The sequence below is a fragment of the Bos taurus genome, chromosome 3 (assembly GCF_002263795.3).
Source record: "Bos taurus isolate L1 Dominette 01449 registration number 42190680 breed Hereford chromosome 3, ARS-UCD2.0, whole genome shotgun sequence".
In the NCBI taxonomy this organism is placed as follows: Eukaryota; Metazoa; Chordata; class Mammalia; order Artiodactyla; family Bovidae; genus Bos; species Bos taurus.
The window spans coordinates 46,303,413-46,327,829 of NC_037330.1; the positions used below are offsets into that span (position 1 = coordinate 46,303,413).

At 39.1% G+C, this 24,417-nt stretch overlaps 1 protein-coding gene across 1 annotated transcript in view; it reads left to right on the top strand.

The window, feature by feature from the left end:
- The window catches only part of DPYD (dihydropyrimidine dehydrogenase), a 922,445-nt gene that overhangs the window by 895,076 nt on the left and 2,952 nt on the right, over window positions 1–24,417 (top strand). Inside the window, 2 exon segments of the mRNA NM_174041.2 lie at window positions 2,342–2,485; window positions 22,579–22,719. Coding sequence (NP_776466.1) covers window positions 2,342–2,485; window positions 22,579–22,719 — 285 coding nt within the window.

Here is a 24,417-nt window from a genome sequence, read left to right on the forward strand (position 1 = left end):
GAGAACCTCTCCTTAGGATAAATTATAAAAGATTAACACATTATAATTATAGCACTTCTAGTCATGAAAAGGCTGCATTAGTTAAATATGGCAAATATGGTCAGCCACTGCAAAAAAAAAAAAAATGCACCAAATAACAAGTGGTTGGTGTCTGTGCAAGCTGTATTCTATTCTGTATCAAACAATTTTTCTATTATTATTATTATTACCATTATTGGAACAATTTAAATCATCACAGTTTAAATGTAACTACTTTATTTCTCTTTGGATAAGCAATAATTTAAATGGAAAAGAAATATCTCCTCTGGTCTATGTTTAAAAGTAGATTAACAAGTTCCAAGAATGATTTCTTTTGAATAACTTTATAGAACTTTTAGGTGGAATGAGACAGTGTTGAATAAGATAAGACCCTGTCAAGGAAGAGGATAATGGTTCAGATTTTCATAAAACTCGCCTTCCTCATGAGGGATCTGCTAGCCTCAGAGGTCATGTGTTTCACACTAACAAATCTTGATAATCTTCAAGGATGTAAGATTAGTGTGCGAGTGTCCTTGATGTAGAAGTGTGGTGAGAGTGATATTCTGACAAGATTTGTATCAAGTGGACATGCATTCACCGCCTTCTGAGGTGTTATCAGAACCCTAAGGGGTATTGGCACCAAGTGTAATCCCTAACGCCTCATGTGCCAGGGGAAAGAGTCATTTCGGTAGAGGATACTCTAAGCAAGCTTGTCTTTTCTATATTAAAGGGCCCTAAATATGTGATAATATTAAGGATTTGTTTTATACTGTATGTGTTTTAATAGCACAGCATCACTTATTTTATGATTAAATAGATACAATATATTCATATATTCTCTCCCTCCATCATATCATTTCACATATTACTGTAATCATTAAATATAGTAATTTAGGAAAGCATTAAGGTGCAGAGATGAAGTGTATAGTTCAGGTTTAATTGTATGTAAATTAAATTGGCATTCATAACATTGTTTCTATTTGCTCGACTTGACATAATTACAGTAAATTGATAATGGAAGTAACAATCATAGATAGTTACACATAAGTATTTTCTGCCAATATAAATTTCCAGTTGCAGTTTGGCTGAATTGTAACATAGTTTAAGTTTGGTTTACCTACCCAATTGACATCTCTAAAGGACCAGAGAACTCACTTTCCTAGGGCATTATGCAACCTGGCAGGTAGAGGCCAGTGTTTTGAAACAACTATGATTTTGTACCAAAGTACTTGCTAGGTCAGAGATCAGTATGACCTTGGAGTGCTGTAGTTTTCCAAGCCTTCATCAGCGAGATAAATGTGCTTTATTCTGCAGGAGAGGTGGGAGGGGGTTATTTTTGCAGTCTTAGAAAAGAGGCCTAGCAGTTCCAGGTTACAAGCAAACACGTAACATTTGGAATTCAATGGTGCCCATCATCAGCAGTATATGTCAGTAAAAGTGAAGATCAAAGGTTCTAGAAGAGAAGGACAAAGTGAAGAGGAAATAATTACAGGATAATGAATAATAGGAGGGCATATTCATGTTAACTTGAAACCACTTAGCATTTTTCCATGACACCCAGGTATCTTTCTAAATGAACTTTGTAAAGTACAATTGGATAACCTTGAGATTTAAAGCTACATAATGTGATTTTGAATACTGATGGAGTTTGTTTAAGCAATGTGATATTTCTCCTGCTTTTTGTTTCTATTTTTGCCACCTTCATGCAAATAAAGTTTATTTTCTGTACAGAGAAATCAATATTTTTACCATTCTGTTTTTCAGCTATTCCAGTAGACTGCAATAAACGTTAGTTACAATCTTTAAAGAGATGTAGTAAGAATTTGAACATAATAAAATAGAGATACAGATTAGAACTTTGGCAAAGTATCTTTGCTATTGACAAAAGCATTTGTCAGAGACTGGGCTGTGTCTATACTGTGCTAAAAACCTGATGAAAAGGAAAAAAACCATCAATAGGTTTCACCTTCTGTCTATATGAACTAAACAAATTGTCTAACTAAGAGCTATTGTTTTAAGTGAGTGGTCTGATTTTACCATTGTGAATTTTATTCTGTTTTTAGAGATGTATTTTAAATTAACATTTGTATATCTAACACATACATATTTGGTAAAGGTATTGTGATATTGTGTTCTTTTTAATAATTAATGAAATCTAATACCTAGAAGACTAATGGCCCAAGAATGAAGACCTTGTTGCAGTTTACCTGAACCAATCTCCAAACACACATTTTGTTTGTTCATAATATTTATGTGTTTATATTCTCACATTTTTCTATTCTGTGAAGTAACATGCTTTCTTATTTGTGTGTTTTCCTATTAGAAACTGCCAAGCTTTGGACCTTATCTTGAGAAGCGCAAGAAAATCATAGCAGAGGAAAAGTTGAGACTGAAAAAAGAAAATGTGACCGTTCTACCACTTGAAAGAAACCATTTTATCCCAAAAAAACCTATTCCTTCTGTTAAGGTAAAGATTAAGCTGTCCGTGTGTATATATATATATATGTATATGTATATGTATATATATATATATGTCTGTTTTACTGTTTGCTAAATCACTTCAGTCGTGTCCAACTCCGTGCGACCCCATAGACGGCAGCCCACCAGGCTTCCCCCTTCCCTGGGATTCTCCAGGCAAGAACACTGGAGTGGGTTGCCATTTCCTTCTCCAATGCATGAAGGTGAAAAGTGAAAGTGAAGTCTCTCAGTCGTGTCCGACTCTAGCAACCCCATGAACTGCAGCCTACCAGGCTCCTCCATCCATGGAATTTTCCAGGCAAAAGTACTGGAGTGGGGTGCCATTGCCTTCTCCGATTTTACTGTTTAGTTTGTGTTTATTTCCTGCTTAAATACATCACTGGTTTTGTTTTTAAAATATATTGAAAGTTTAAAAAATTTTTGTCTGTGATGATAGGATAGCCTCTTTTGTATGCATGCATGCTCAGTTGCTAAGTTGTTTTTGACTCTTTTGCATTCCATGGACTGTAGCCCACCAGGCTCCTCTGTCCATGAAATTTCCCAGGCAAGTATACTGGAGTGGGTTGCCATTTCCTCTTCCAGGGGATCTTCCCATCCTGGCGATGGAATCTGTGTCTTCTGCATTGCAAGCAGATTCTTTACTGTTGAGCCACTGGGGAAGCCCCGCGTGATCAATATGTACCATCAATATCCATATGATACCTTACATTGTAGAAAAACTTTCTCTGGTTCAGCCTGGAAAAGTCTGTTCAAATTTGGGTTTTAGAATTATTTTCTGGATAATATCAAAAATTATTATTAAGATGGAATTATGTGTGCATTATATTTCTTGTTTTCCTTCAACTTTTTCATATGAAAGAGATGTAGATTCACATACAGGTGTAAGAAATAATACAGAGAGGTCTCGTGTACTCTTTACATAGTGTCTGCAATGTAGCATGTTGTAAAACTAGTACAGTATCACAACCAGGAAAGTGACAGAGATACAATCTACTGATCTTATTCACATTTCTTCAGTTGTACTTTTCATTTGCATGTGCGTGCATACATGTGTGTTTAGTTCATGCAGTTTCACCCCATGTGTAGGGTCCTGTGCCCTGTGTGCACAACAGTCAGATACAAGATTTCCCTCAGCATAAAGATCCCTCAGCTTGCCCCTTTATAGCCACATCTACTTCACTCCTGCCCACCTCCCTCAAGATGGCATTATTTTAAAGCAATCATAATGAAAAAAAAAGGAGGCAGGGTGGTATTACAGGCCCATATTCTCTCTGAAATCACCATCGCTGAATGCGCTTTGCATTCACTGAAACCAATTCTTCTCTGTTCAGTGACTGTCTACTCCTACATCCCCATTTTCTGGTTGAAGCATCAGTTGAAAAACTTGGTCTTAGGAGTTTTCTGGAATTCCTCTGTTACCCCTCTTTTGTAGTCAAATTGGAACCCTTAAAAATATCTTGTACCTATGAGAGAGAAAAAATGTGCCCTATAAAAAAAGAGTGGAATTTTGACTTGATATTGGGAGGGTTAAATGATTCAGAGTCCTGAAACGAAATATGGAAGTGGCTGAACACAAATTCTACCAGCACTTCAATGCCATAATTCCAAATAAAGTGAACACTTGGGACTTTCAACAATAAAATAGCCCCAAAGAGTCTCTTGAGCTGTTTCCTTTAAATTATTTGTGTGCTGCTAAAAGGATGATGTGGACACAGATGGTTAAGAAGAAGCTGGATCCTTCAGCTCTTCACAACTGCCCCCCCATGTTTGACTATAACTACTGTATGATTTGGGGTTAAGGGGGAATTGTGGGTCTATTTCTCTAGTTAATTAGTTTCAAGTAAACATAAGATCTCCATCTTTTCTGTATGTATAAAAGAATCAAAAGAAAAATATTATTTATATTTGAAATAAAAGAAATGCAATGTAAAAGCATTGCAACTTTTCCCAGTCTTCCATTCCTTCATAGCATCCAGTCCTCTCACTTCATGGCAAATAAATGGGGAAAAGTGGAAACAATGACAGACTTTCTTTTCTTTGGCTCCAAAATCACTGTGGATGGTGACTACAGCCATGAAATTAAAGACACCTGCTCCTTGGAAGAAAAGCTATGACAAACCTAGATAGTGTATAAGCAGAGACATCACTTTGCTGACAAAGGTCTTTATACTCAAAGCTATGGTTTTTCTAGTAGTTATGTACGGATGCGAGAGTTGGACCATAAAGAAGGCTGAGCACTGAAGAGCTGATGCTTTCAAATTGTGGTGCTAGAGAAGACTCTTGAGAGTCTGTTGGACAGTGAGGAGATGAAACCAGTCAATCCTGAAGGAAATCAACCCTGAATATTCATTGGAAGGACTGAAGCTGAAGCTCTGATACTTTGGCCACCTGATGCAAAGAGCCCACTCATTGGGAAAGACCCTAATGCTGGGAAAGATTGAGGTCAGGAGGAGAAGGGGGTGACAGAGGATAAGATGGTTGGATGGTATCACTGACTCAGTGGGCATAAATTTGAGCAAACTCCGGTAGATAGTGAAGAACAGGGAAGCCTAGTGTGCTGCACTTCATGGGGTTGCAAAGAGTGGATCACAACTTAGCAACTAAACAACAACAAATTCCTTCAGGAAATGTAGAAGCAAAACAGAAAGAGAACAATAATTTAATAAATCTTCACAATACCTGGGATAGGTATATATTATGTATAAAGGTATATATATGGGCTTTCCAGGTGGGTCAGTGATAAAGAATCTACCTGCCAGTTCAGGAGATGCAGGAGACGTGGGTTCAACCCCTGAATCACGGAGATCCCCTTGAGGAAGAAATGGCAACCCACTCCAGTATTCTTGCCTGGAGAATCCCATGGACAGAAAAGCCTTGTGGGCTACAGTCCATGGGATCGCAAAGCACTGGACACAACTGAGCAATTGACCACACAACAACTCTGTGTGACAGAGTAGTTCTATCTAGGCTTAATTCATAAAACTATTTTCCCATTAATATAATTTGCTAAAATCTTACAAACTTTGCTATATATTTCAATGAAGGAAACAGCTTCATAATAATTCCTTGCAGTGACTTTCTTCAAACATGGGCTACTTCCTAAAATGACACTGGTAAGCCCAAATTTAATTTCATTAAATGTTTATGGCATTGCAGTAAGTAGAAAATCTTAAGATACGTCACTGTTTTATCCAAGATAACTTCGTGTATTATCTGGATTCTATTCCTCCCTTACTTGCCAAGAATACTGGAGTGGGTTGCCATTTCCTCCTTCAGGGAATCTTCCCGACTCAGGGATTGAACCTGTGTCTCTTGCATCTCCTGCATTGGCAGGCGGGCTCTTTCACCAGTGTACCACCTGGGAAACCCCTCTGTCACAATGCTGGGGTTCAAATCGTGGCACTGCCATTTAGCAGCTATATGAACTTCCCTCAGCTAACTAATCTGTAAGATGGACATAATAAAAGTGTCTGCCTCATGCAGTTATAAATTAGGTAGTGTGAGAAGTGCTTTTTAGTCTGTGCTGATGTGCTCAGTCATGGCCGACTCTTTGCGACCCCATGAACTGTAGCCTGCCAGATTCCTCTGTCCATGGAATTTTCCAGGCAAGAATACTGGAGCGGGTTGCCATTTCCTTTTCCAGCTTTTTAGTCTACACCTAAATATATCCTAAATAAATGCTATCTGCTATTAGTTAAGATGTTAGGAATGGACAACTTGAAGGAGGTAACCAGTTAGGGTGACTTTCCATTTCCTTATAGCCAACAAAATAAACTTAAGAGTGTAAAGCTCTGGAGGTCTACCAAGCTGGAAGTTTTGAAGAAGTTCATATATTTTTTAGGAAATCTTTATTGCATAGCTACTATGAGACAAGCAATGTGCTAGGAATTGGAGACTCTTGAGAGTCCCTTGGACTGGAAAGAGATCCAACCAGTCCATTCTAAAGGAGATTGGTCCTGAGTGTTCTTAGGAAGGAATGATGCTGAAGCTGAAACTCCAGTACTTTGGCCACCTCATGCGAAGAGCTGACTCATTGGAAAAGACTCTGATGCTGGGAGGGATTGGGGGCAGGAGGAGAAGGGGACGACAGAGGATGAGATGGCTGAATGGCATCACTTACTCTATGGACGTGAGTTTGAGCAAACTCCGGGAGTTGGTGATGGACAGGGAGGCCTGGCGTGCTGCAATTCATGGGGTCGCAAAGAGTCGGACATGACTGAGCTACTGAACTGTACTGAGTACAAAAAATAAAACAGACACAGGCTCTATCCTCATGAAACATACAGAACAGAGAAAGAAACATAAAATTATGTTTATAGTACAAACTGTAAATAAAAAATACAAGATGTATGCAGTCTTTTTCATAGCATGACCTAGTTTAGATTGAACGGGATGAGGAAGGCCTCTTTGAGGAAGTGGCATCAGTTTTCATTCCAATCCCAAAGAAAGGCTCAAAGAATGCTCAAAGAAAGGCCAAAGAATGCTCAAACTACCACACAATTGCACTCATCTCACATGCTAGTAAAATAATGCTCAAAATTCTCCAAGCCAGGCTTCAGCAGTGTGTGAACCGTGAACTTCCAGATGTTCAAGCTGGTTTTAGAAAAGGCAGGGGAACCAGACATCAAATTGCCAGCATCCGCTGGATCATTGAAAAAGCAAGAGAGTTCCAGAAAAACATCTATTTCTGCTTTATTGACTATGCCAAAGCCTTTGACTGTGTGGATCACAATAAACTGTGGAAAATTCTGAAAGAGATGGGAATATTGGAACACCTGACCTGCCTCTTGAGAAACCTATACGCAGGTCAGGAAGCAACAGTTAGAACTGGACATGGAACAGCAGACTGGTTCCAAATAGGAAAAGGAGTACGTCAAGGCTGTATATTGTCACCCTGCTTATTTAACTTCTATGCAGAGTACATCATGAGAAATGCTGGGCTGGAAGAAGCACAAGCTGGAATCAAGATTTCCAGGAGAAATATCAATAACCTCAGATATGCAGATGACACCACCCTTATGGCAGAAAGTGAAAAGGAACTAAAAAGCCTCTTGATGAAAGTGAAAGAGGAGAGTGAAAAAGTTGACTTAAAGCTCAACATTCAGAAAACAAAGATCATGGCATCTGGTCCCATCACTTCATGGCAAATAGATGGGGAAACAGTGGAAACAGTGGCAGACTTTATTTTTTGGGGCTCCAAAATCACTGCAGATGGTGATTGTAGCCATGAAATTAAAAGACACTTACTCCTTGGAAGGAAAGTTATGACCAACCTAGGTAGCATATAGAAAAGCAGAGACATTAATTTGCCAACAAAGGTCCATCTAGTCAAGGCTATGGTTTTTCCAGTGGTCATGTATGGATGTGAGAGTTGGACTATGAAGAAAGCTGAGCGCCAAAAAATTGATGCTTTTGAACTGTGGTGTTGGAGAAGACTCTTGAGAGTCCCTAGGACTGCAAGGAGATCCAACCAGTCCATTCTAAAGGAGATCAGTCCTGGGTGTTCATTGGAAGGACTGATGCTAAAGGTGAAACTCCAATACTTTGGCCACCTCATGCGAAGAGTTGACTCATTGGAAAAGACTCTGATGCTGGGAGGAATTGGGGGCAGGAGGAGAAGAGGACGACAGAGGATGAGATGGCTGAATGGCATCACCAACTTGATGGACATGAGTCTGAGTGAACTCCGGGAGTTGATGATGGACAGGGAGGCCTGGCGTGCTGTGATTCATGGGGTCTCAAAGAGTCGGACACGACTGAGAGACTTGAAACCAAATCAAGACTGGGTAGTTACTAGAAGATTAAGAGGAAAAGGGGATATTCCCAGTGATAGGGTAATGGAAACATAGACAGAGGTGAAATTGAAGAAGTCCTGTTAATTCTTCTAAAACTTGGTGATTCTTTTATATACTGGGGTATAAGGAATGGTAAGGAGTTGCATTTAAGGAGATTAAGATGCTTAGATTATTGATAGTGAGTGAAGTCACTCTGTCATGTCCGACTCTTTGAGAACACATGGACTGTAGCCTACCAGGAATCTCTGTCCATGGGGTTCTCCAGGCAAGAATACTGGAGTGGGTTACCGTTTCCTTCTCCAGGGGATCTTCCCGACCCAGGGATCAAACCCAGGTCTCCCACATTGGAGGCGGACGCTTTAACCTTTGAGCCACGAACTAAAAGAAAAATAAAAGATAATGAATCAAGGTTTTTTTCTTGGTGTTTTTAGGTTTGATGAGTTTTTTTGATGTGGATGAAAAATATAGATTTGAACATATTGAAGTTAGTGAACTCAGGCTAATTATGGACCTGTGCTGGAGGATATAAAGAGAAAATAACTAACATACTCACCGCCTACTAGTTTCCAGTCACAGGACAGCAGCTTCTCGTATATTTTCTTATTTCTTGCTTAACCTAATACCCTATGAGGGAATAGAAATTCTGGGGAAGAAAATGGGATCAAGTGATCAAAGAAATAAGAGAATAACCAGAAGGAAATGGTGATGTGGAGGAGGGGAGGGGAGGGAAGAGGAAGTCTGGGGAAGAGGACCACAGGTCAGAAAGTGCTACTCATCTTAGCAAGGGCATCCAATACTGTTTTATTGTGTCTTTCACATGTAACCACTGAGATTTCAATTGCCAATTGGCAGTAATTGTCCTATTTACCCATACATCCATTTTGTCATTCATCCAATGACTATTAATATCCACTCACTATGTTCCAGCAATGATCTAGTCACCAGCAAGTCAGTAGTGAACAAAACAAAAGCCCAGTTCTAAGGGTGCCTGCATTTTAGTGAGAACAGTCAATAAACAAATGAGCGAGTGGATACATACTGTTATCAGATGGTCACAGTGCTGTGGAGAAGATGCAGCAGGGTTTGGAGAAAAGGAATCGCTGGAGAGGTTTTTCAGGGGTTGCCTGCCTGGTTAAATGGCATGAGTAGACACTTCACAGAGAGAGAGTGATAAATGCAGATAAGCACCCGAGGGTACAACATTCCATTCAGAAGGAACAGAAAATGCAAAGACTCCGAAGTAGGAAAGTCCTTGGCAGGAAACTGTGGAGGCTTTTTTAAAAGGAAGAATGATGTAATCAGACTCAGTTTTTCCAAGGATCATCTGGCTGCAGGGTTGAGCGAGATCCTAGATGGGCAAGGACAAAAGCATGGAGACTGGTTAGAAGGCTATTGCAACAAGATAGGGGAGACACTGGCAGCAAGGAGAATAAATACTAGATGTCAGAAGGCCGCAACTCCATTGTTCTAAATGAAGTGATGTGTGTGCAAGTATCGTACTCAGCATGTTTGCCCAGCGGCTCAGTTGTGTCCAACTGTTTGTGACCCCATGAGCTGTAGTCCATGAGGGTCCTCTGTCCATTGGATTCTCCAGGCAAGAATATTGGAACAGGTTGCCATTTCCTTCTCCCGGGCATCTTCCCGACCAAAGAATCAAACCTGCAGCTCTTGTGTCTCCGGTATTGGCAGGCGGATTCTTTACCACTGAGCCACCTGGGAAGCCCCCTCACCTAAATCATGCTGCTACTGCTAAGTTGCTCAGTCGTGTCTGACTCTGTGCGGCCTCATAGACAGCAGCCCACCAGGCTCCCCCGTCCCTGGGATTCTCCAGGCAAGAACACTGGAGTGGGGTGCCATTGCCTTCTCCGTTTAAGGAGGCTGCTGCTGCTAAGTCACTTCAGTCGTGTCCAACTCTGTGTGACCCCATAGACAGCAGCCACCAGGCTCCCCCCATCCCTGGGATTCTCCAGGCAAGAACACTGGAGTGGGTTGCCATTTCCTTCTCCAATAGTTCTATTCAAATGTAAGGGGACACAGTTATTGTCCCTTTCATGCAAGCCCCCCGCCCCTTCCCCATTAATTCCCACTCCATCTGGATGACATTGAATGAATAGTCACATTCCCTTTAAGAGTCGTTTTATCTCTGCCTGGGAGTCAGACACTGCTTCCCCGTGCTTTTGTTGTTTCACTGTACCGCACTTACCCCGGCACACCTCGTTCTTCCCTCTGCTGCTTCATCATTGCCTTCATGTTTTCTCTACAGTGTTTCTTCTATGCTTGACATAACCATTTTTCCTTCTTCCCTTTTTCCTGAGGCTGTGGGTTATCTATTTTCATGCTTAATATTTTTTCTGTCCACCCATCTGTTTATTTTAGCTTGTTTGTTCTCTCCTCTGCTGGCCTCTTTATAGATTACTCTGTTCAATAGTTTAAACTCCATGACAATGCTTTGTTTATCCTCTCAGCTAGCACAGTATATTATTCCCCATCTGCTATAGAGAGGGCCCCAGTGCCCCACAAAGTTAACTAAGCCCCTCTTGTCTGAACAAGTTTTTCAGCCATGCATTCAAGTTTCTAATCTACCCCCATCTTCCCTGGTTATGAGTGTGACAATATTATTTCTAAGCAAGCCATGCTCAATAGATCTCATCTTTTGTTCTTCTTTTTCTTTCAAATACCTCAGATAAGAAGTAATGGTCTGCTGCTACAGACGTAGGCAGTTTCAATATCAGTCACTCAGTAAATATTTATTGAGTATTTGCTATGTGACTGGCAGTGTGCTAAGGACTGGGTCTATTTCCAGAGACATACAAGGTACACAGTCCAAGGCACCACAATTTTCCTGATCTCGGAGGACATGTAGTACTAACATATATTTATTATGCAGTCGCTGCAATCCAGGAATTGTGCTAGAAACTGGGAATACAACATGAATTTTAAAAAGAAAGATATCTATCTTTATGGAGCTCATAGTCTAACAAGGGAGAAAGACACATGTTAAAAATTATTTACAGTTCATTCAAATATGTACAAAATGCTCTGGGAACAGAGAGGAGTGAAAGGGATTAGTTCTGCCTCGGGTAATTGTGGAAAGCTTCACAGAGATGGTGATATTTAACATGGAGTTTAATAAATTAGTGTTAATTAAGCAGAGAATTAATAATAAAAGCTAATATTTATTGAGTACTTATGAGGTTTCAGTCACTGTTCTGCATGCCTGTGAATTAACTCATTTAAGCCTCACCATAGCCCTATCAGGTACCCATGTTTTCCTTAGTTTACTGATTAAGTAATTAATAAACAGAGAGGTTAAATAACTTATCTAAGGTCACACAGCTAGAAAGATGTCAAAACCAAGATTTGATTCCAAAATCTGGCTCTAGAACTTGAACCCTTAATCACTATCTTCTACTGTCTCTCATGAAAGGGAGAAAAAAAAAAAGAAAAGTGGCATTTTAAGCATATGAGTATGTTGGCAAAGCATAGTATTAATACATAATTAGAATAATTTGCAGCCATGGGATCTTAAATCCAATACAACTCATTCTTTTGTTCAATAAAACTTATAGAAAGGACCAAACTAGAGGTAATAATGAGGAAAATAATCCAGTTTTCTCCATTGGTCTTAATATAATGTGAAAGGGCAAGGAGATGTACTGATTACACATCTAAGAATTTCAGCTGGAGTACCAGGAGTTACACAGTGACTAAGAGTCCCTAAGAACTAGAAGTCTTTGCTAGCCAACATGGTATCCAGGTTCTCTTTGCATCCTTGGAAGCTAAAAACTGGTCTCAGAGACTGTCAGTCCTACAGCAAGGAATAATCTAGGGCCCTAGAGTCAGCTGGGCTTCCTTGGTGGCTCAGATGGTAAAGTGCCTGTCTGCAGTGTGGGAGACCCAGGTTCAATCCCTGGATTGGGACGATCCCCTGGAGAAGGAAATAGCAGCCCACTCCAGCACTCTTACCTGGATAACCCCATGGACAGAGGAGCCTGGTAGACTACAGTCCATGGGTTATCAAAGAGTCAGACATGACTGAGAAACTTCACTTTCACTAGAGTCTGCCTGGCATCCAGTCAGTTTCCTCTTTATCAACCCTACATCTTGGCTTCCACTTCATAGTGACACAGCCTTTATTGTACATATTGCCATACTGTGGGGCTTTCACTTTTGTGAAAGAAATTGAAAGAAAAGGATTCTGAGGAAAAGGAGGGTAATCCAAATCAGTATTGGAAGACTGAAGGGGAAGAATGAGATAAAGTAAGCAAAAGACAGCTGGCCTCCAGCAATACATAAGTCTTCTCAAAGATGAACCAGGACCTTCTGAAGAAGCTCCTGACATTCCACAGGTTCACCTGTGCTAGAGAAAAGAAGCCAAATAGGAGGCACTTTTGTCTCCTGGCTGAAGAAAACTGAAGTGACAGTGTGCATATTTGGCCCTGCTAAATAAGAGACGTGCTTTATTCCCAGGCAGCGTATAACAGAGATTTGAGATTCTGCCAGGACTTATAAAGTTCCCCGAATGCTTCCCACTTCTGTTGATATATATGAGAATGAATTCTCATTCTCTTTATGAAGTCAGGAATGTATCTCTAACGTCTTTGAATTTCTGGGTAGGAAAATGAATGGTTTAGGGGCACAAGTGATGTTTTCATCTCTTCTTCCTGCTGCTTCTAGTAGGAGATGGACTGCATCTCATAAGACTGGCAAGACAGTGTTGGCAGGAGACCAGTCAGCCTGATCGAGTGGTTTATTATTTCAATTGAGTTGTGAGGGGAAGGAGAAAAGTACTCAGAGAAAACTGTAAGGCCATATTATATACTATGAAGCATAAAAGGGATGGCGCAGAAAGAAAAATACTGCAGGACTTCCCCAGCAATTTTCAGAAGATACCAGAGAAATGGGCAGGAGGTACTCACATTCTCAATTGTCTGTATACAGACAAGTAGGAGATGAAAAATCATCAAACAGAACTTTAAAACACACGAAAATAATTTTTTGGTAAAAATCATCTCTTAAGTCTTGCGAGGATATTTTGAAATGTGATTCCTGACTGGAATATGATGATGGAAAGGTGTATCTTGTTTGAAATAAATAGGTCTAATCGAACAGCTAGAGGAGAAGCAGTATATGTCAAAAAGATGTGCACATGCATGGAAATCCACATACCTGAAGGTAAAGCATGCAGGAAGCAGCTGCAGGAGAGTGTGAAAGGAGAACAGAAGTGTTATCCTGGGATTACATCAGAGACCTCGTAACCAGATGGTTAATATGGACGGGCAAGATAGAGCAGCAATGTAAGCCTTTATAGACTTCAGATGAAAATCCCACTCCACTAAAGGCAAAACATCGGAAAAATTATTGAATTGCCTTGTTGGAAATTTAATCTCACAAAAGAGAAAGAAGCAATGAGGAACTTACTGCATTGGCTTATTTCTGGCTCCCTATAAAAATCTGTTTGTGGAAAATGGCAGCTAAAAGAATCTTGAAGGAAAGTAACCATTCTATATCATCTTAGAGTTCATTAGGCCATAGAAAGGAAGTCTGAGGTAAAATGTATAAGTATGCCACCTTAAGTGAATCTACTTTCAGGGAATTCAGAAACAACAATAGAAAACAATCCCGTAGTCAGAGCTCTAACTTGAACATTGATCAAGAAGAATGATAAGCTGCCAAATTGAAATTTGATGACATAATCTCTGAGTTTCACAAGGAGTAGGAAAAGAGTTAAGCATTTAGATAATTCTGTTTTCAATGGTCATATAAGAAAATAGAGATCATATAACCAACAATGATCAGAAAACAGTGGCCTTAAGATTTTAACATGTTTCAGAAGTAACAAGGCCTCAAATTATCTGAATTTGGAGAAAATATTAGGAAAAGTAGAAATGTACTTTGTTAATTTTTTTTTAAAGGGAAAGAGGAAACACCTATTACTTTGAATAGATGATATATAATTAATTTACAATTAGAATTGTTCAATTCCTATTACCTGTCTAGCATCCCCATAAAGAATGCTCTCAGAACCGAAAAGAACAGGGAAAACATATTCAAGAGTTGAATAAGGTACTACTACTACTACGTCACTTCAGTCGTGTCCGACTCTGTGCGACCCCATAGACAGCAGCCCACCAGGCTCCCCCGTCCCTGGGATTCTCCAGGCAAGAACACTGGAGTGGGTTGCCATTTCCTTCTCCAGTGCATGAAAGTGAAAAGCAAAAGTGAAGTCTCTCAGTTGTGTCCAGCCGTCAGCAACCCCATGGACTGCAGCCCACCAGGCTCCTCAGTCCATGGAATTTTCCAGGCAAGAGTACTGGAGTGGGGTGCCATAAGGATACAGTAAAAACACATCACATTTAGCCTCATTGCTACTGCTACTGCTAAGTCACTTCAGTCGTGTCTGACTCTGTGCAACCCCATAGACGGCAGCCCGCCAGGGTCCCTGGGATTCTCCAGGCAAGAACACTGGAGTGGGTTGCCATTTCCTTCTCCAATGCATGAAAGTGAAAAGTGAAAGTGAAGTCGTTCAGTCGTGTCCAGCTCTTAGCGACCCCATGGACTGCAGCCTACCAGGCTCCTCCATCCTTGGGATTTTCCATGCAAAAGTACTGGAGTGGGGTACCACTGCCTTCTCTGTTTAGCCTCATTAAATGCATTTAAATATAAAGTGTCTGGCAAGAACTTGCTACTTTAAAGCCTGAATCAACCCACATAAAAAGAATACAGTGATCAGGGCCACAAATCTGTACTGAACCAACCTCCACCACACCCAAATCACACCCATTTGTCTATCTCCCACTCCACCCTCTCACCTCACCCACTTCATTTCCCAGATCTTCATTAGCTTCTGGGCTTCCCTAGTGGCTCAGATGGTAATGAATGTGCCTGCAATGCAGGAGACCTGGGATCAATTCCTGGGTCAGTAAGATCACCTGGAGAAGCGAATGGCAACCCACTCCAGTATTCTTGTCTGGAGAATCCCATGGACAGAGGATCCTGGCAGGCTACAGTCCATGGGATCACAAAGAGTTGGATACGACTGAGTGACTAACACTCCATTAGCTTCTATCCCATCTCTTGGTTTGCTTGCTTCTCTCACCTTCTCCACTAACCTACTTCTTTATTTCCTGAATCAAGCTTTGTCTCTGCCCTCCCAGTTCACCTTATTCATCCTGAGTCCTGTTATCAGAGTTCAACTGAATTTAAACTCTAAATTTAAAGAATTTAGACTTCTTTTTCTAATTGTACAGTCACCCTCCCTATCTCCTTCCTCAGAGGACATTATACAAGATATCAAAAATAAATTGTGTGCAATATTTTTGAGAGTATTTTTGTATGATATTGCTCTATCACACTGCTGAAAAATAAATGGTGCTCTGGGTTCTTTTGGGCTTCCCACGTTCTTCCCAGTGGTCAGGAATCCACCTGCCAATGCAGAAGATGTGGGTTCCATCCCTGGGTTGGGAAGATCCACTGGAGAAGAAAACAGCAACCCATTCCAGTATTCTTGCCTGGAAAATCCTATGGACAGAGGAGCCTGGTGGCCTACAGTCCACTGGATAGCAAAGAGTTGGACATGACGAGCGACTGAGCATGAACACGCCAGGTTTTTTAGAAAAGAAAAAAGTGGATGTGGCAAGGAGAGTGAGGAAAAGACAGAAGTAGAAAAGCTTCATTAAGGATCATTGAACTTTTGATTTGAGAACATTAGTTAAAAGAGAAATTATTAAGTGTCAGCATAAATTCAGTAGAAACAAACCAAATTATCTCATTTCCTATTTTGATAGGATAATTAAGCAAGCAGTGAACCTGATATAAAAAATATGAACCTGTGACATTGGTAACAGTACAGAAAAGGAAATGGTAAAGTAATTAAACACCTACATCAAATGATTTAAATATTGGCTGTTTCGGATAGATGGGGGTCCTCTAGTTCCTCATTCTTTGATCCTAAAGTTTGTATTAAACAGAAATATTGACTGATCTCTTTTACAAAGTTCTTTTGATTATCCCAAACAAATAATTAATTGACAAAGATGTGATTCTAGAATTCTGTACTCTTTTCCAACATTAATTTTGGGAACAGATATTTAAATCAAATGTATCATCTATACTTTAAAGAATTTAGCATCACTTTTTCCCACATACACATTCATACATAAACTTTTCCACTAATCAGGGATGACTATAGCACATCACGTGACCTTTGTACAGCCATACCTTGCTTGTAATAATGAATGTAGTTTCCCTAATCGCCACAGATGTGTGTCCAACAGGGACTAGACTAGCCATATGTGCCTCACTTATTATATGAACCTTTCAGCAAACTCCAGATTCCAGAATGTAGACTCAAGGGTTTTCATAAGCTGACAGTACTACATGGAAGCTTTGATTTTAAACAAACGTCCACATTTTCCACTGCATAGAATGATAATTCATTTTCTTTGATACTCTTTCCAAAATAATTTAAAATAGTTGTCATTCTTGTATCATTTTTCAGATTAAAAGATATATATAATTTTCTTAAGAACTATGATGAAAGAGAGGTGATTTCTTTTTAATTGGGGAATAATTGCTTTACAATGTTGTATTGGTTTCTGCTGTACAACACTGTGACTCAGCTATCAGTATATATATATGCCCTCCCTCTTGAGCCTCCTCTCCACCTCCTGATCCTACCCCTTAGTTCATCACAGAGCACTGAGCTTAGCTCACTCTGCTACATAGCAGCTTCCCACTAGCTATCTATTTTATACATGGTACTGTATATATAGGCTTCCCAGGTGTTCAGTGGCAAAGAATCCACTTGCCAAATGCAGGAGACACAGGAGATGTGGGTTCAGTCCCTAGCTTGACAAGATGCCCTGGAGTAGACATAGCCATCTGCTCCAGTATTAATGTCTGGAAAATTCCATGGGCAAAAGATCTTGGCAGACTATGGTTGAGGGGGCCACAAAGAGTTGGACATGACTGAGTGGATGTGCACGAGCACAAATGTATGTATGCCAAAGCTGCCCTCTCAATTCATCCCACCCTCTCTTCCCCCGCTGTGCCCACATGTCCGTTCTCTATGTCTGCATCTCTGCTTCTGCCCTGCAAATAGTTTCATCAGTTACTGTTTTCCTAGGGTCCATATGTACGCATTAATACACATTCTTTTTCTTTCTCTTTCTGACTTGCTTCACTCTGTGATATACTCGAGGTTCATCACATCACTGCAAATGACTCAATTTAACACCATGTGTTAATAAACTTTAGAGCTCCAAAGACTTTGTTTTATTTAGTTTCACATTAAAAAAATGGTGTTCTAATAAATGACGAGAACAATTCTCCAATAAAGTGCAAAAAGGGTATTTGATATATGCAGAATGTGAATTTGCTTCCTACAATAACATTTCTTAGAAATATGCATTGTTTCTTTGGAATAAACCTTATAAGCTGGATTCCTGTCTAGGGAGTTTCCTATTTAATCATGTTTTGAATATTTACTGATTATTTCAGTCAAGTCATGCTCTAATCCAATGAAACAACCATTTTGACTGGGTTGTTTATTAGATTGAAAAACTTATTTTCTATCACATATTGTCTTTTACAGCCATAGAAGAACCTCATCCATTTACTGATTTAAAATAGTATCAGAAAATATTAAGCATATCCAGATTCTTTGACTATGATTATTTTGTATTTAAAGAAGTAGTCAAGATTCCTTAAGAAGCTAGGAATAAAACTACCATATGACCCAACAATCCCACTACTGGGCAACTACCCTGAGAAAACCATAATTGAAAGAGACATATGTACCCCAATGTTTGTTGCAGCATTTTTTACAATAGCTAGGATCTGGAAGCAACCTAGATGTCCATTGACAGATGAATGGCTACAGAAATTGTGGTACATCAATACAATAGAATATTACTCAGCTATAAAAAAAAAATAACACATTTGAGTCAGTTCTAATGAGGTGGATGAACATAGACCCATTATACAGAGTGAAGAAGTAAGAAAGCAAAATACAAATGTTGTATATTAATGCATGTGTATAGAATCAAGATGATATTGATGAACCTATTTTCAGGGTAGCAGTAGAAACACAGAAACAGAGAACAAACTTGTAGACACAGTGGGGGAAGGAGATGGTGGGGAAAATTGAAAGGATAGCATGGAAACATATACATTATCATATGGAAAATAGATAGCAAGTGGGAATTTCCTGTGTGACACAGTGAACTCAGCCCAGTGTTCTGGGACAACCTAGAGGGGTGGAATAGGGTAGGAAATGGGGGGGGGGGTACTTCAAGAGGGAGGGGACATATGTATAGCTGTGGCTGATTCATGCTGATGTTTGGCACAAACCAACATAATATTGTCAATCAAATAGCCAACATCCGTTGGATCATCAAAAAAGCAAGAGTTCCAGAAAAACATCTACTTCTAATTTATTGACTACGGCAAAGCCTTTGACTGTGTGGATTGCAACAAACTGCGGAAAATTCTTCAAGAGACGGGAATACCAGACCACCTAACCTGCCTCCTGAGAAATCTGTGTGCCTCTTGATGACAGTGAAAGAGGAGAGTGAAAAAGTTGGCTTAAAACTCAACATTCAGAAAACTAAGATCATGGCATCTGGTCCCATCACTTCATGGCAAATAGACAGGGAAACAATGGAAACAGTGAGAGACTTTATTTTGGGGAGCTCCAAAATCACTGCAGATGGTGACAGCAGCCATGAAATTTTAAAAATGCTTGCTCCTTGGAAGAAAAGCTATGACAAACCTAGACAGCATATTAAAAAACAAAGGTCTGTCTAGTCAAAGCTATGGTTTTTCCAGTAGTCATGTATGGATGTGAGAGTTGGACTATAAAGAAAGCTGAGTGCAGAAGAATTGATGCTTTTGAACTGTGGTGTTGGAGAAGACTCTTGAGAGTCCATTGGACAGCAAGGAGATCAAACCAGTCCATCCTAAAGGAAATCCGTCCTGAATATTCATTGGAAGGACTGATGCTGAAGCTGAAACTCCAATACTTTGGCCACCTGATGAGAAGAACTAACTCATTGGAAAAGACCCTGATGCTGGGAAAGGTTGAAGGTAGGAGGAGAAGGGGACAACAGAGGATGAAATGGTTGGATGGCATCACTGACGCAATGGACATGAGTTTGAGTAAACTCTGGGAGTTGGTGATGAACAGGGAAGCCTGGCTTGCTGCAGTCCATGGGGTAAAAAAGAGTTGGACACGATTGAGCGACTGAACTGAACACAATATTGTGAAGCAATTATCCTCCAATAAAAAATGATTTTTAAAAAGTACTCAAATCTTTTTGTGAATCTCATATTTTTTAAAAAAATATTTAGTAAATTAACAAATAGCTATTAGGCCCATACAACTAATATTTTAGTTGTAATAAAACTAATATTTTAGCCTAATATTTTGCCATATATTGAATATATAAAGAAGTGAAAGATGCACTTATTTTAACAAATATTCAAGTACCCATTAGATTTCAGTGATCTCAGGAGCAAGATATACCACATATGACACAAAGATGAATAAAGCCTAGCAAAAGACTGCATATAGGAAGCAAATATAGAAATATGTATAAGATGAAGCAGAATTTGCTAAACAGAGAAGTAACAGATGAGTCAGCATAACAGAGTGCTTACAGACATAGATTTTGAAATTAGGCAGCCCTAGTCTGAATGCCTGCTTTTTTATTTACTTACTCTTATACCTTAGATATTAGGCACTTCATCCTCTATAATATATGTGAAATTTAAGTGAGAAAATGCTTAAAAATTATGGCGCTGGCCCAATACATAGTAAGAACTCAAAGTAATCTGTAATCATTAGTTCCACATAATAGATAAAATACTATGAGCCATTGTGGGTGTGTAGGAAAGAAAGAGGTAGGAGACAAAGAAGAGAAAGAAGAAAAGAGAGATCACACCTTTCTTGGTTGGAAAAGAAGGAAAGATTCAGGAAATCTTCTTGGAGTAGTGGTGTGTCAGCTGTCTTTGAAGGATGGACAAGATTTTTCAAAATCAAAATGGGAAGGAAGAGTATTCTGGACAGAAGACCCAAGATAGAATTAGGTACCAGAAGAGTTGATTGATAAGTGTGTTCAGTACAAGGCATGTGTCTAGTATAGCATCAGACCAAAAAAGGCATGCCAGTGAAAGCCTTAAATGCTAGACTTAAATGTGAAACTGTATTTAATTCAGTAGATTTTTTTTTTTTTTTAGTAAGGTAGTGGGAAATTCAGTTTGTGCTATACAGCACAGATTAAGATGACAATACTGCATAAGATAGGATGGGAAAGGAAGAATATAATAATGAGACTTACTGTGTAGGCTCTTGTAACTACCTTAGAAGTAATGGGAAATTAATTAATAGTGGTTAAAGATGAAGAATTGATGCTTTTGAACTGTGGTGTTGGAGAAGACTCTTGAGAGTCCCTTGGACTGCATGGAGATCCAACCAGTCCATTCTGAAGGAGATCAGCCCTGGGATTTCTTTGGAAGGAATGATGCTAAAGCTGAAACTCCAGTACTTTGGCTACCTCATGCGAAGAGTTGACTCATTGGAAAAGACTCTGATGCTGGGAGGGATTGGGGGCAGGAGGAGAAGCGGACAACAGAGGATGAGATGGCTGGATGGCATCACCGACTCAATGGACGTGAGTTTGAGTGAACTCCAGGAGTTGGTGTTGGACAGGGAGGCCTGGCGTGATGCGATTCATGGAGTCGCAAAGAGTCGGACATGACTGAGCAACTGAACTGAACTGAACTGAACTGAAAGACCATAGTGGACATGGAAAGAATATTCAAAAGATTTTGCAAATCCAGAACTCAAAAGACTTGGCAATCATTGAGATATTGGAGTAGGGAGAAGTAGGAGTAAAATACAACTCTGAAATTTCAAGCCTCAGTGATTGAAGAAATCCTAACAGTATTTCTATGACTAAAGAAATCGGAAGAAAGATCCAATTTTGTGATGTTGATGAAAAGTTCAGTGAGTGGTGAATTTGTTGTACCAAATTCTAGGAATGGTGCTCATCATGCCACTAATGAAGATCTTAAGTTTGTGAGAGAAACTCTGGATAGAGATATTGATTTGGACCCCAGGCAGCCCCCTACAAACAGACAGTGAGATTGTTGAAATTATATCTTCAACACCCTGAAAAGAAAATAGTAAAAGACAGTAAGTTTCTGATCTTATTCCTTGAGAGCTATACCAATAAACAGTATATAATAATGTAAACTTTGTTTCAGTTTGAAAGCCCAAAGTCATGAGCATATTGTCATTTAGAGTGGAAACAGGAAAAAAATAAAAGTTAAAAAGGGTAAACCAAGGTCATAAAAAAAAGAGCAGGAAATAAAATACCAAAGAGAATATCAGAAGATGGCTTTAATAAGAGTGAAACCTCCTTGAACATGGACCTTGAATTCAAACAAAAGATTGTCTTGTTAAAATTTAAAAACAGAAGCAGAAAATCTTGACAGCATACTAATTTGACAAACATTGTTACATTCTCTTGTTTTGTTTTATGAAACAAAGTGTTTCTTATTGTTGATGAAACATCCTCTGTGCTTCACATATTAAGCACACTTCCAATTAATATGAAGAACAAAGATGTGTAACGGCATGAAGAATCTTCAACGGTGAATGAAGAAAATCCGAGTTCTTTAATAGTAAAAGAGCATCTTATTTAGCTACTAGATTAACCTAATTAATTAACATAAATTAGAATTTTTAAATAATGAAATAACTCTTCAAAACATGACAGGTGGGTATGCTATCAAAGCATTTTTTAAATGAAAATCTAGACTTCAAATGCAGTGCTATAAATGCATAGTGTTCACATTTTTATTCTCATTCCTAGCAATCTTAACGTTTTCTAGTATCAATGCATTTCCCTTTGTTGCTCCTTATTACTTGGATCATTCAAAGTCCAAAACAGACGAAAAGAAAGCCACAACCATTGAAAATGTGTCATTTCTCCTGCCCACAGAAACATTGATTTAGATCATTTGTGGAAAACCTGTTGAATGCAATGAGTTAAGTCTTGTGTTTCTAAGCTAGATATCGAGAGAGGGTCCATCTTTCAGGAGACAGAAATATGTAAGCTACAATTATAAAAAGTATATCCATGAGAGCTACAATATCTAAAATCTTCTAAGTTAGATAATGCAACATTCTATAAAAACAGGGAGATTTGGACCGATATTAGTCATAACACGATAATGTTTTAAAATGAGCCCCGTAAGTAATCCGGCGCCTATCTTTTAGGATGTGATTGGAAAAGCTCTGCAGTACCTTGGAACATATGGTGAACTGAACAACACAGAGCAGGTTGTGGCTGTGATCGATGAAGAGATGTGTATCAACTGTGGCAAATGCTACATGACCTGTAATGACTCTGGCTACCAGGTAAGAATCATGCTGTAATTAGGGTGCTGTGAGGCATGTTTCTTCTGGCTTTTGTAGCAAAAAGCATCTTTTGTTGTGAAGTATGGGATTCAGACCAGACATGCCAAATGTCACTTCTCAGCAGTGACATAGCATTCCATCCTCTCACATTCATAGCACAGTGGTGATTTTCCTTTATCATTGGAGTAACAGTTGCTTTGCAATGTCGGGTTAATTTTTGTTCTACAACAAAGTGAATCAGTTTATATGTACATATATCCCCTCCCTCATGGACCTTGCTCACACCTCCCCTATCTCACCCATCTAGATCATGAGAGAACACTGAGCTGAACTCCCTAAGCTATAGAGTAGGCTCCCACTAACTCTCTGTTTGACACAGGGTAGTATAGATATGTCAATCCCAGTCTCCCAATTCATCCCACCTCCTCTTTCCCCTCACCCCATGTCCACACCTCTGTTTTCTACATCTGCATCTCTATTCATGCCATGCCAACGGGTTCATCCATACCATTTTTCTAGTGATTTTTTTTAAAGGAAGCTAATCATTCATATGAACGATGCCACCATTCAATGCACAGTATTGTTTTAGTGTCATTTCATCACTCATAAAATTGGAAGGAAAAATTCAAACAAAAATTCACACAATTATGGCCATAAGGAAGCATCATACCTTAAAGGAGAAAGAAGGGAAAAGAACTAGCACTTATTTCCATGATCTTGAAGAACTGGCTTCTGTGCTCTTCCATTCAGTCCTGATTGGGCTTTTACTACAGTTAGAAAGAAAAAGCATTTTGCCACCAAATAGCTATGCTGGTTGGGACCTATCCTTCTGTAGCTGGAAAAGCTGAGCAATTTGTGTTCCTACCGCATAAAGTGAGCCAGAGCTTCTTTCCAGTCGCTGAGTGCTCAGCTGAGAGTCTTCCATGGAACAATAAAGAAAAAAGTGGGTATCAGCTGTCTTCAGGTTAAGAACTACAGAATAATATTGTTTTAATTAAATATTTCACACTTTAAAGAAGTATAATAAAGTAAAAATAAGATCCCTTTAAGATGACTAATGAATTTTCAAGATAGATAAAATGGCCCATTTTTTAAAAAACTATATTTCATTTACCTTATTTAGCTTGGACAAAGGTGCTATTTGCTTGTGATATGATTTTATGTATTCTTCTGACCACCTCATGGAGGTATGACAGACATAAGTTTAAATTTTAAAAAACCTCTTTCTCCTCAATTTAACACTGTTCCATACCCAATTTTTACCCATTGTATTTACTCATCTTTTTCTACACCTGGAAAGCATCTCTAGCAGTTATTTTGAAAATACTAATCATATCATATTCATTTTCATTTCATCTTTCCTCTCATTAACCAAACAGAGAGAAGTCAGGAAGCTCTAACACTAAAATCACAGCACTAGGGTTCTAACATCTTAAATCTTAGAGGTTATGACTCCCACTTTGGAACTGCAGCCTTGCAAAACTTCAACAAAAATAATCTTATTAGTGAGGGGGGAGATTGCAGTTACGCATTCAAAAAGATTTTTAAAAGCCTTCCTTTGGCTCTTCTGTCTCTCAAAGATAAAAAATAGAAAATCAAAATATTCAAATAAATGTGAAGTTTTACATGTTTGCAAAATTTCAAAGTGTAAGATTTCTAAGACGTAAGTATTATTTTATTTTCATCAGTTGTTTCTTG